The sequence below is a fragment of the Dromaius novaehollandiae genome, chromosome 13 (genome assembly GCF_036370855.1).
Source record: "Dromaius novaehollandiae isolate bDroNov1 chromosome 13, bDroNov1.hap1, whole genome shotgun sequence".
NCBI lineage: Eukaryota > Metazoa > Chordata > Aves > Casuariiformes > Dromaiidae > Dromaius > Dromaius novaehollandiae.
The window spans coordinates 24,125,605-24,138,571 of record NC_088110.1 but is presented as its reverse complement, the minus strand read 5'-3'; the positions used below and the strand labels follow the sequence as shown (position 1 = coordinate 24,138,571).

Here is a 12,967-nt window from a genome sequence, read left to right as displayed (position 1 = left end):
GGGGCGCGGCGCGGGAGGGGGGCAGCGAGCCAGGTTTCGTTTCCCTGTGCACGCCGTTCCCGTAAAGCCCTGGGTCCACGGAAAACGCGGCGATGCCTTCTGCCGAAAGCGCTGCCCCGATGGCAGGGCCCGGAGGCAGCGCGCCGGCTCCCCGCGCGTCCCGCTGCCTCCTCCAGCGACGGCCGGAGCGCGACCGAGCCGCTGCCGCGGACGAAGCCGGGCTGCGGGCAGAGCTCTGCCCCGGGCTCCCCTGCCCTCCCCGGCGTGAGCCCGGGCAACGAGGCACCTCGCCCCCCCGAGCAGCCGCCTGCGGCCAACGCAATCGCGGCCGTAAATTTGGGACGATTATACAACACCCTGCCGAAGATAACGATCGACTGATTGGACTTTCACGAGCAGCCTCCTCGGTGCAAAACCACTTAACCCCTACCACCGCGCTCGCTTGTCTCCCGCCTTCGGAGCCGGAGCCGGAGGAACGGCTCACGCCGCCCCGGGGCCCTCGGCAGGCACCGCGGCTTCGTGCCGCAGCAAGCGCCGGTCCCGACGGGGCTCGCGAGGGCGGCCGCCGCGGCACCGCGCTCCCGGCAGCCTGCTGCAGAGCTGCCTCCGGTGCAGAGCTCCCACGGCCTGAGCGTGCCGTGGCGGCCGCCCAAATCACGCCAGCCTTCCTTCACGGAGCAAAGCGTTTCTGGAAGCACCGGATACTTAGCTTTGAACATTGCAGCTTTGCAACAGAAAAAACCTCAATGCGATTTGTTCTATAAATACCCAGGCAAGCGGGGACAGGCCAGCGCGAGGCCTCGGGACGGGGAGCGCAGCCGGCGGAGGCTCCCTCGCTCGCCCGGTGCGTGTGCCCACGAGCCCCGCCGCCCCGCCAGCCAAGCCAGGGCCCCGCAGCACCGGTCCTTCCCCTGGGAAGGCGGCTCCGGGGGGTGCAGACCCCCAGCCCAGGGGCATGAATGCCTTTGCCTGCCGCGGGAGCGCCGGACCCGGCCGTGTCCTCAGCGCTGCACGACGGGGCCCTGCTGCAGGGAAAGCGAGTGAACGTGGGCTGCGACCAAGCCAGGCGCCCGCGTTTCGGCTCACGCAACCCACGCAACCCTCCATAGCTTCCTCTTCGCGCTGCCGTCTACGGCCCGAGCCCCGGGCTGACGCCTTGCCCCGGGCTTTCCGCATCCGCAGATCCAGCTCCCGCTTTCCAGCCAAGGGGAGCGTCAGCCCCAGCCCAGGCGCGGGGAGGAGCGCGGCGGCTCGCAAGGCTCCCAGCTGCGCGGAGCAGGGTGAAGCAGTGAGGCCACCGCAGCACGGCTGTGCCGCGACCGCGAAGGGCAGGGCTCCGCGTGGGCTGCCGCTGGCACCGGGAGCCAGGCGCTGTCCCCGCGGCAGGGAAGGAGGTTAGAGCCGCCGCCGCCGCCAAACCCCGCGGCGAAGGGGCAGCAGGGCTGGGGAAACCCAACGCCCGCTGCCGCGGAGCATCCCGGCCGGCGGGGAGGAGCGGGGCCGCGGGCAGGCGCTCCCGGAGCCGCCGTTTCAGTCGCTCTCTGCACCGTGCAGACACGTGCGCACAGATGTTCTCCCCTCTGGAACAGCTGGCGGTTTAACACAGGGTTAAGTTTCACACGCCTCGAGTGCAACGAGAGCTAGCGAGGCAGCGCGGAGCTGCCGTCCCCTCTGCGGGTCCTGCCGTCCGGGGTGTCACCGGGGCGGGGAGCAGGAGTCCTGCGGCCGGCTCGACCACGGGCGCCCGCAAGCGCACACGAGGGCAGGTTCCCCAGGCGGGAGCCTCTCTTTCCCTTTCCCTTTCCCGAGCAGGACCCCAGGGCACACAGTCACCGTCCTGCCCCGACAAGCTGCACCGCTTGTCCCGAGCGGCCGGGAAGCGCCGGGCGACGCACCAAAGCCCTGCACCGGGCCCGCGCCCGCCGGAAAGCGGGGGGAGCGTGGAGCGCCGCGGCGGGGGCGAAGCGGGCCAGGCCCCGGGCGCAGCGAATACCACACACACATCAAAAACGCGGTGCGCTTTGGTGTGCTCCCCCGTGCTTGCTGTGCCCAGGGAAAGGCAAATTCTTCGGATACAACTGTTACAGTTAAAAATAGATTGCGTTTCTCCGTGCAAAGGTTGGGCAAGTCTCACCTCGCCCCCCCCCCCACCAAGACCTGGTGCCCCAGGAGGAAAAGGCAGCCTGAAGCCGCAGCAGATCAGGGCCCCCGGGAGCGGAGAAAGCAACGGGGAGGGGCAGCGCGCCGAGCAGGATAAGTTTGGGATAAGTTCTGCTCTGCACCACCGAAGTCCGAGTGAGAAAAATCCTGAACCCCAAGGCAGAGAGGGAGTGTGTGTGCATGCACACGTGTGTGTGTGTGTGCATGCGTGTGCATGCGCGTCGGGGAAGATGAGCTGTGCTGCAGGCTGCGGGAGCACAGCAGACCCCAGAGCAACCCGTGCTGCCGGCGCCCGGGCCCTTCCCAGGGCCGGGCAGGGAGCGAGCTCAGCTCTGCCCAGGGAGCAGCCCGCCAGCAGCGCGGGGCCAGCGGGAAAGCGCGCTTCCTTCCTGCCCCTTCCGTGGGCCGCTCCGGGCGCTCGCTCTGTTTAGCTTTGCCTCTGCGGGGGGAGAAACACAACGCGTTTGAAGACGTGTCCCAACAGCGGCTGCCGGAAAGGCCTCGTCCAACTCTCGCTCTCCAGCCCTGCGTGTCCGGGCACTTCCCAGCACTCCCAAGCCGGAGCGCTCGGCGGATGCTGACGGCAGGCGGCCGCGGCGGCCGGCACCAGGCTTCCTCCGGCGGCAGGACCGAGCTGCCCCGCTACGCGGAGACGCGCTGCGACGCCCGCGGGTGCCGGGGAGGCAGAGGGAGGGCTGCTCTGCGCCCGCCCCCCCCGCGGGCAGGGCTCAGCAGGAGAGGCCCGCAGGGACACACACGGACTCCTCAGTGCGCAGATGACTGGGGTTTTCCAGAGAAGCGCGGACCTTTGTGCCGTGCTTTCAGTCCCCCTGCAACAGGCTGCTTTTCCCGGACCCAGCGAGTGCAGGCTGCGAGCCAGGGCACCGCCAACCCCGTGCCGCTCACGTCACCAAGCCACGGGCGAGTTCTCCCCCCAGCTTCACCCTGGCCACGGTGGGCTCGAGCACGCGGGTTTGATCCCACCTAACCGAGCTCCCTACCGACATCCGTCCTCAGCAGGCAGAGCGGGAACCCACAGCCTGGGAGCCGGGACTCCAGCTGGCCTCTGCCTTCGGAGCAGGGGGACCACGTCCCAGGGGAGCGGGGAGCCGCTCCGCCGCATCGGCCTCGCCAGCGCGCTCATCCCAGCCGCCCAGAGCACCCCCAGCGCGCTTTAACCCCCGCGGACCTGGCAGCACGGAGCAGCAAGCGCCTGCTGCTCTGCTCCCCGCGGAGCCGAGGCCCCGGGCGCCCGCCGCGCCGCAGACTCACCCAGCGCCCGCGTCACGCGCATCAGCACTTCGCCCAGCTTCATGCGGGTCGCCGCGGGCTCCGCCGCGCCCTGCGCCGGGCTCCCGTACCGCGCCAGCAGCGCCGGCAGGATTTGCTCCGGGTACTCGTTGGACAGCAGGGCAGCACCTGGGGGGCAGAGCGAGGAGAAAACACGCGTCGGCCTGGGAGGAGGGCAGGGACGGCAGCGACCGGCCCCGCTCGCTGAGGAGAAACGAGAGGAAGGCAAGGACGGGCAGGACGCGAGAGCAGAGCCCTGCGGGCGCATCTGAACCTCGAGAACCAGCCGGCTTGCGGGAAACAAGCCGTGGGGAGGTTTCGAGGTTGTTATTACCTCTATTCCTGCGGAGCTTTGCTCTGCTCCGAAGGGCCCTGCCTCCCTCTGCTCCCTCGGGAATTTCACGCAGGAAAAGGCAAGGACTCAAAATCCATTACAAAGCAGCACAGCGACTGCCAGGAAAGAGGGTGAAGCGTTGCAGCCGAGGGCATGTGGCCGGGATTGGGAAACCAAGGCACCTGCGGCCGGACAGTGCTCCAAAACCAGGGGGAACGCAGCGGAGCCGCGCGGAGGGCAGCCCACCCCTCTGCCTGCCTGCGTCTCCCGCTCTGGCTGTTCACTACCTGCTTTGGACTGGAGACAGGGCCCGGCGGGACAGGGTCCGGCGCCAGGCACCGGGCAAAGCCTCGCCTCGCTGCACCCGCCAGAGGAAGAGTTTTTTCTGCTCTTGGGGTTTGCAGCCGGCTTCTTTCTCCAACCTGCCCTTGCACCGCTCGCACGGGGATGCTGCAGCGCGGCCGGAGCAGCCGAGCACGGCTCTCCCTGCCGCTCCGGGGGAAAGGGGAGTCCGCGGCAGAGCCGGAGCACGCAGCTCCGGCTGGCAATGCAGATCCAGCCACTGGGAACGGCATCTGCAGGCTCCTTCCCAGCACACCCGACTCCCCTTCTCCTCTGCCTCCTTCTTCCCCTTATCACCGTTCACTCAACGTCGCCGAGGTCCAGCCGGCAGATAAACCCGGGCTGAAAATTAATTCTGCGCAAGCCGAGGAGCCCTGCCCTGCCTAGTTGCTGAAGCGGATCACGTAGCCGCTCTGCGCAAACCTCCGAGCAAAGCCGCGACGCTAAGGTAGCCTGGCGCGGCAGCAAGCGCGACGCCGGTTTGAAAGATAAATAATTTAACAGTTGGCAGCAGGTGTCCGCTAATTAGTGCTGGTTAATATTCACTGACCTAGCGCGCGCTGCGGGACGGCAAACGCGGCCCGGGTGCAGCTCCGGGGCGACGCGCTGACCCCGGCGAGCGGAGCTGCCGAGCGCCCGGGTGGCCCCCGCTGCGGCGATAAGCCCGGCTCGGCGCCGCGAGCAAAGCCCAGCCCAGCTCGGGGATGCCGCCAGCGCGGCGCGCGCCCCGTGACTCACCGCCGCGAGCGGTGCGTCAGGGCTGCTCGGAACGGCACCGGCCCTGCTGCGGGGCGGCTGCACGCAGCGCGTTAATCACCGGGACCATCGCAGCGCCCGTCTGCGTCGCGCCTGCAGGGCACGGGCCGACCCAGCGCTCGAGACCGTGCAGGCAGCGGGGGAGGCGCGTCGACGAGCTCGCTGCCCCGCCGGGTTTCAAGGAACGGCGCGGGGCGGCGGGTGCACCTGCATGCAAATCGCGGCCGCCGGCGCCGCTCCCAGCGCCCGACGCGGCAGGAGGGACGGCGGCGTGCGGAAGCAGGTGAGCTCCGAGCTGCTTCCAGGGAACCGCGGGAGTGGCCAAACGCGGGCCGGGGCGGCCTCAATGGTGCAGGAAAAAAAAAAAAGCAGGAGCCGGCGCAGGAGGCACCCGCTCCGTGCCAGGAGCGGAGCCTTTCCCACCTTCCCCGCTGCCGCTTAATGGTGCCGCGCAGCCCCCGGGTCGAGCATCGCTCACCTTGAATGGCAGAGAGGTAGACGAAGGAGTCCTCGTGCTGCAAGTTCTCCAGGAAAACCTGCGAGGATGGAGAGAGCAGCGCGTTACCCGCGGCCCGAGGCCACGTTTGCAGCGCAGGGGGGGCCCGGCACCGCGCCGCGCCGCAGGGCAAGGGAGCGACCCGAGCTCGGTACCTGGAGGAGCTTCTCCTGCATCCGAAGCGCCTCGGGATCCCGCTGCTTTATCAGGCTGCAGAGAGTGCGCAGAGCCGCTGCCCGCGCGGGGACCTGGGGGTCGTAGGCGGCTAGGAGGAGCTCCGGGAGCGGAGCGGCAGCCGGGCCGTCGGAGCGCTGCGCCGGCGCCGGATCGGCGGCACGGGGCTCCCTGGGCGCGCTCCGCTCTTCGGGAGCCGAGCTGGCCGAGGGGCTGCCGCTCGCGGTGCTCGGGTGGGGGGCTCCGCCAGCGGCCCCCGCGCCGCTCGTCCTGCTCGGCCCCGGCCGCCGCCCCAGCACGTGCTCGGCCGCGGCGCCCACCGTGCCGGCGGCGAAGGCCCCGCGGGTGCAGATGGCGATGCGCAGGTCCGCGGCCAGCTCCTGGATGAGGGGCTCGGGGTGGGCGCAGGAGACCTCCTCCAGCACCGGCACCAGCCGCTGCAGCACCGCAAAGTCGCTCGAGCTCAGCTGCAAGGAGAGAAGCAGCGCTGCTGGACCGCGACGGGAGACGCGCTCCCTTGGATCTCAGCAAGGGAGAGCCGGGGCAGAAGATGCCGTACGCTGGAATTAAATCTGTTACCAAACTTCAGCGCAGGTAACCGCGCAGCGTCGACATGGAGCTGCTGGCACACGCCAAGCCGCGAAGCAGCAGTTACCCGTGCACGAGGCTTTCTTGACTGGTTTATAGCCAAAGCACCAGGAACCCAGACCAGGCATTTTTTACGGTGCAAATCAAAGGAGCACCTGAAGCTCAGCACCTGCGGGGACCATTTAAGGCCAGTACCACAACTCCCGCAGATCCGGCCACCAGAGATGCCTCCTCTCCCGCCCCGCAGCACAGCCCAGGGCGAGCGCAGACAGGGAAACACCACATCCCAGGGTGACCTGCTCCCGCTAAACGCTACTTTGAAAGTGGCCTGGGCCGAGCGCCCTCTCCGCAGGGCCCCCAAAAGCTGCGCCTTCCCCGAGACACCGGCACCGCTTGAAGACACAGATGCCTCCTGGCCCTAACGCTAACGTCTGTTTTAGCATTTTTGGCAGGGGCAGAGACTATTTGCTGCTCCTCAGGAGAGGGAAATGCCCTCCCGGCCTCCCCAGGCCCGCGGGCACCAAAGCCAACGCTGCGACGAGCTCGTGCCCGGTGTCAGCGGGCACCAGCCTCAGACCTGACTTTCCTCCAAGAGGTGAAAGCAGCCGCGTGCCCTTCGCTGACAAAGCAGGGGTGTGCAGCGGCCTGGGCAGGCGGGGGGACAGCCAGCGCTCCCGGCTCGCTCCCATCCCGTGCTGGCAAAAAGCCCGTACGGATGCACGGCGAACCTCGCGGGTAACTGCGTGAACAGTAACCTGGAAAAAAGCAACCGCCTGGCTCGGTTCCCTGTGCAACCCCGTGCTGGCACACAGAGCACTAATCCTAAGTGCTCGGCTTCCCCCGGCGCCTGGAGCAGCCTGAGGCTCCATTGATCGCTCTGCTCCGCTCTGCTCTCCCGCAGCGACGCCGCTGCACTGCGGCGACGGTGCCTCCTCGCCGTACGAGGCTCCCCAGCTTTCCCGCAGCGCTGGTGATGAGCCCGGCCATCGATCCCGCTCCTTTCTACAGCGGCTGCCGTGCCGGGACGGGAGCAGCTCTGCAGCCCAGCGGGAGAAGGGGCAAGGGGCAAACGGCACCAAGCGCCGCGATCCGTGCACGACTTTCTGGCAGGCACCACGCTCGGCATCGAGCGGGAGATCTGAATCCGGGGACATCCCCGTCACACCCTCCCTTGGGCGGAAGCGACACGGGATCTTGCCTTGAATTCTTCCTCTAAGGAGGCGGCACACGAGGCAGCTGCACCACACCAGGAGTCTGCAGAGCAGCGCTCGATTTCCAAGGCAGGATATATGACCTGGGGCCAGGTTAAGTTCCTGCCCTAAACTGGATTTAGGATTTAATTGCTAGATCCTGGAAGCAAAATCAGGGCCACTGAGGCCTGAAAAGTGATGCTTTACCAGAGATTTCAAGAGAGCTTTTGCATGATTATGTAAAAAAAACACTTGCCCATTCAAAACCAAACAGCTTTCCAGCCGCTCCTGCTGCTGTCAAGCACCAGCTGCCCTTGGAAACCTTTTTCATTCAATTTACTTGGCCAAGTTAAGTTGCTTCCATTAACGGCAGGAGTGTGAACAGGATCTCGCCTGGGAGGGGGCCCATTAAAACGAGCGCAAGTGCGGAGCTGCCCAGGGACCCGGGGGGAGAAGACAGCGGGAACGACGGCCAGCTGCTGCTGCCGGCTCCCCGGCCTCGCTGGCTTCACAGCCCGGCTAACGGGAGCACAGGGGCTTTTTTGGGGAGTGGGACTGGGACTGCCTTGGGGAGGGGACGGACAGTGCCCCCGTGGCAATGCCCAGTCCCAGCACCAGCCGGGTGGGCCCCGGCTCAGCCCCAGCTCTTCAGCCCTGGGCAAAACCCCTTGCCAGCCCCACAGTTAGCACTCAGCTTAACCCCAGGCCTGCAAGGAAAAAAACCAACATTAAAAAAGCAGCCCAGTCCATCTACAAGACCGGGGCTTGATGGAGGGACTTTGCACCTTCCTCCCTGTGCACACCAGCTGCTATACTACAGCCACTGATTACGGGAGAACCACCACTTTCTGCTGCTTTAGTTGTAGGACATCGCCTTTTCCTCCCCAATTTGTGAACAAGCCGCACCGTGAGACAGCGTTAAGTGTTCTCCAGGTAACGTCTCTTTTGCTAATGTTAGGAATTTAGCAAGTAACACACAAACTGTTTTTTTCCATTAACATTGAATCCTCCTTTGGGCAAGTCTAGGGACGAAGCAACCGCCAAAGTGATGTAACCGCAAGCTCAAGCGATTTCACAGTACCAACAAGTACATATTATCTCCCCAATACCAGCTTAACTGACATTGTGTAAGTGGGCAATGTATGTTTTTATAAAGGATTTTCAGGACTGGTTCGGCCTATGCAGAGTTCGCTGTGCTAATGGGATGCAGCCCGGGGACGGGTGGGGATGCAGAAGACGGGGTATTCAAAGGGATGTGCTGCCCTGCCAGCGCCTTCTCAGAAGCGGGGCTCAGGTTGTAAAGGAATAACCAACACTTGGTGACTCAGAGGCAGCACCATCCCCAGGACACGGCGGCTGCCGGCGCACAGAGGCCACCGGCCACGCACGCCCCTCCGAGCAGCGCGGCATCGAGAGCCCCCGTCTCGTGGGTATTAGCAGATCCCGCTGGCACGGACCCCCGGAGCCGGGAGCCAGGGGAGCTTTCAGCCGGCCCGGGGCAGCAGCTACGCCTTCGGAAGCATTTCCCCCCGCGCCCTTGCAAGATGCCGGCAGAGATTCTCGCAACTTCACAGAACTGAGCCAAAGAGCAACACATCAACAAATCTGCACCTCACCGTGTTTCTTCCCTTGCTGAAAGCGCGCAGATTTGCTGTTTGGTAGCTTTACTACTAGAAACACATGGCATTACAAAGAGATCCTGCTTAAATGAACAAGACAAACGGGAGGAAGGGACTCGGGGATGCCAGCGGGATCCCCAGCAGTGCAGAGGTGTGTGCAGACGTGCGAGCACTTCCGAAGGGGCAGGGGGGCTGGGACAGGTCTCGCGGCCCCCTCCCCGGCACCCGCGCCCGCTCACCTGCACGGCGCCACCGAGCACGGCCGCCACCAGCCCCATGGCCATGCTCAGCGTCTGCGCCTCCACCGCGCCGCCGGCACCCCGCGCCAGGCCCACGCACGCCCGCTGCAGCGTCGCCGCCACGAAGTCCACCACCTGCCAGCGGAAAGTTTGGAGAGGTTAGAAGAAGCGGGCCGGCACCGCGCTGCCGCGGCGGCTCCCTCGGCCCGGGGACGGTGCTGCTGGGGCGAACGGCGGCGGGGCGGAGAGGGGACGAAGGGCACGGTGACGGCAAGGGCACCGCAAAGGGTTCACACAAGGTTTGGCTAGGAAAGGCACGGGCTTGACAAGTTAAAACCATGCGAAACAGCAAGGGCTGAACACTGTGAGGCTCTGGGAAGCACCGGGGCGAGACCGCTCTGCGCATCCATCGCACAGGCTGCGGGTGCCAAAGCCCAAATGCAGCAGCAGCAGCTAGAAACGGAGTCAAGCGGGGATTTAGCGGGGCTCAAATAAACTTCATTACAACAACAAAAAAAAGACTGCCTGCACGGCCGTCTGCATGCTCTCCAGAGCAGCACGGCGCCGGCTCTTCCGCAGCCTGCCCCGAGAACCGGGACTAGGGCGTTTTGCAGACAGCTACCCTTTGCCAGAAAAGCGCCGCAGGGCTTCTAGCTCCTGACAATTATCCCAATTCATCTGCTCAAAGGCTCCCCAAGTACAGAGACAAAGCCAGGGGATCAGGCACCGTGTGCTCACGCAGCCTACGCTCGAGACGGGCTGCTTACAATGCGTGTGTGCGCACCTATTTTGCGATTTTCTTGCAATATTTTTTTTCTTTTTTCAAGCTAGTAACGATCCTGCCTGGCTGGCTTTGGTCTTCTCTACATTTGGCACGAAAATCTTTGATCCCACAAGCTTCCTGCATTTCTAATGGAGCTCGAAATTAATACGGCTTTTTGCCCCGCTCCTTTGTCTGCCGCACAGCCCTGAACCTCGACTGCGGCCGGACCCAGGCGCTCATTCACGGCGGCAAAGGGATGAATAGGGGCCTTTCCCATCTAACATGCTTGCTGCAAAATAGGAGCAACCCTCTGGAATGGCTCCTGCTTCGGAAAACAAAGCGACATGGCAACGCGGTGCTGTTCAGCCCATCTGCACACTTGCAGCCTCCCGCCGCCGCATCGGGCCGCGGGCGAGCAACGCGCTCTCCCGTCGGCAGCGCGAGCGGCAGAGCTGCACGCCGCCAGCCCCGTCAAGCCCGACCCTGTTGTGGCGCAGAGGAGGGAGGCTGGCCCTGGGAGACCGCAGAAAAGGCTGAGGGACTTCTGGACTGATAAGCCCAGAAAAGGTGCTGTCAAACAGCAAGAATTTGGAGTAAGAAGTGTTGAAACATCTGCTCTCAAAAATTACTGATGCACAAGCTGGATTGAAATTATATTTAACGAAAGAGCAGGAATACTATAAACAAGTAATCTACCAGCAGATAACTAGTCAGAAAACCAAAAGGTTAAAAATACCTCATATCTATGGGGAAAAGAGCCTGAAAAATAAAATCCGGGGTCACGTTTCTGTATTGTGCAGTAGGAGAGCAGAGCGCCTCACAAATGGCTTATCAAGGAAATCAAGCCAATGTCTTAAAACTCAGGGAAACAATGAGGGGAAACAATAAAAATTAAATACATTGTGCAACTGAGGAGATGCAAAGCGGCCGGCCATTCCTGAGCTCCAGCTCTAGGAAGACGGATCCTGCTCGTTCCCAGTCTGTTAGACACGAACACACGCTCCAGTGTCCACGGCAAGAAAAAACCCCCGGAAGAACCGCGTACCGCAGAGCTTGCTTAAAACACAGCTATGCAACTACCTGTTTAAACCTGAGGGATTTCTCCTTGAAATATGACACACCTAGTGTTTACTTTTCACTCAGAAAATAATAGGGTTTTTTGTCTGTTTGGGCTTTTTGTTTCGTTTTCTTCTAGAATCATGTGCTGGACCTGGAAAACGCGCAAAGTCATTTTTCATTCCCTGCTTTTTGACCTAAATACCAGAGCTGGTCCTGCTTAGGTCCCTGTGTGACAGAGAGGAAGGTGAGACAAGGAGCGGTTATCACTGCCCATGCTGGGACCTCTGCAGCGCCCGGCGCGGCACGCGATGACACCGGCCGGGTATCGCATGTCACTGGGGAGTGCAACACAAAAGATCCCATTGTCCCAGAAAGAAAAGTGAGGGGAAAAAAAAAGCATTAGAAGTGACTTGCACTGCTTAAGCAAGTCGCAGCTAACTATCATATTCGGGTCATTAAAAAAAATAAATAAAGTAAAAAAGAAGGAAGAGCAAGCTAAACCATAGAGAACCACCACACACGGTCCATTCGATGATAAGGGCAGGAGTGGGACGCGCCGTGCTGCATTCCCAGCCCGCTCCGCACAGCCGTCGGACCGGCAGCCCGTTGCACCGGCTCCCGCAGGGAGCTGCGGAAAGGGGCCAGGGAAAACAGGCAGCAGCACTGCGGAGACACAGCAAACACACCACGGTCTGTCGAGTACCGACGTCCTGACGCTTTGTTAGATTTGGGAAGTGTTTTGCTCAAAACAAAGATGAGACACTGGTAAATCGGGATTTGACTAACATTTGACTAACTTTTGTAGCAATCGCTATCGAGGAACGCAGCGGCCCCGCGTGCGCCAGGCTACCGGCTGCCGACCCGCGCGGCCCTGCCGCGACCGACCTGAGCGACGTCCGTGAACACGGTGTCCGAGACGCTCTCGCAGAGCACGGCCACGAGCTGCAGGACGAGCAGCTGCCTCCGCGGCCCCGCGTGATGCTGCTCCGGCTCCAGCAGACTCTCTGCAGACGGGCGAGCGGCGCGCGAAGCCGCCTCGTCCTCCGCGGCCACGTGAGTCAGCGCCTGCGGGGCACAGAAAGGGAAGCAGTAGTGAAACGCAGGCAAATCACTTCCAGGAACAGCGGCCGCCGCACTGACACTGCCCCGGGCCACCTCCGCGCGGCACAGCTGCCTCACCCGCGGCCCGGTGCCGCTGCGGACGGCACCCGCGGACTGCCCCATCCCCAGGCCGGGTCTGGGCCCGCCTGCCCGGCGCCCAGAGCGCGCGGCCCACGAAGGGCAGAGCTCCTCGCACGCGTGCCCCAGGCGCAGGCCGGGCTGCCAGCGCACGCCGGCTCCTCACCTTCAGGCAGCGGATGAAGAAGTCTCCGGCTAGACCGCTCTTCTGGCAGTGCGACAAGAGCTCCGCCAAGCTCTCCATATGCCGCTGCTCCGAGGAAACCTTCTGGTAAAGGGCCTCATCTTCGTCACTGAAACGGGTCACTGCGTCACCGGCACGAACAGACCCAAAGCCTCTTTGCACAACTTCGAGACGAGGCAAAACCCTGCTTCTGCCTCCTCCCAGAGCTCCTCCTTCCCGGGCACCGCGCCGGGCATCCCGCTCCGGAGCGCTCATGCGGCGGTTCAGCTGCCGACGGGCCCCGCGAGGAGGGCAGAGGGGCTGGAGCAGGCGCCACGCGACGGCACGGGCCCGCTCGGGGCAGCGGGGAGGGAGGCAGCGGCCAGCAGGACCGGTGAGCACTTTCCGACGAGTTCCCTAGCCCAAGCTGTGGTTTCCTTGGACACCACAACTAACGTTTCTACTCACGCTAAAGCCAACAGTGCTCTGAGGGCCAGAACCCCCTCCAAGCACACCTTGCATAGGTATCGTGTTCACCTGGGAGGTGCTGCCGAGTCCCAGCGTCTCCAGCCCGCAGGGAGAGACCAGAAACCCCGCAGGTGCCACCCCAGCAGG

General features: G+C 63.9%; 1 protein-coding gene across 4 annotated transcripts in view; it reads right to left on the bottom strand.

The window, feature by feature from the left end:
• Nucleotides 1-12,967, bottom strand: part of TANGO6 (transport and golgi organization 6 homolog) — a 30,325-nt gene that overhangs the window by 4,360 nt on the left and 12,998 nt on the right. For all 4 annotated transcript variants that reach the window (XM_064519859.1, XM_064519862.1, XM_064519860.1 and 1 more), the window contains 6 exons: nucleotides 12,356-12,482; nucleotides 11,896-12,075; nucleotides 9,189-9,323; nucleotides 5,534-6,019; nucleotides 5,361-5,418; nucleotides 3,433-3,579 (listed from right to left, as the gene is read on the bottom strand). In XM_064519859.1, the coding sequence (XP_064375929.1) occupies nucleotides 3,433-3,579; nucleotides 5,361-5,418; nucleotides 5,534-6,019; nucleotides 9,189-9,323; nucleotides 11,896-12,075; nucleotides 12,356-12,482 (1,133 nt within the window). The remainder of the gene's footprint in view (nucleotides 1-3,432; nucleotides 3,580-5,360; nucleotides 5,419-5,533; nucleotides 6,020-9,188; nucleotides 9,324-11,895; nucleotides 12,076-12,355; nucleotides 12,483-12,967) is intronic.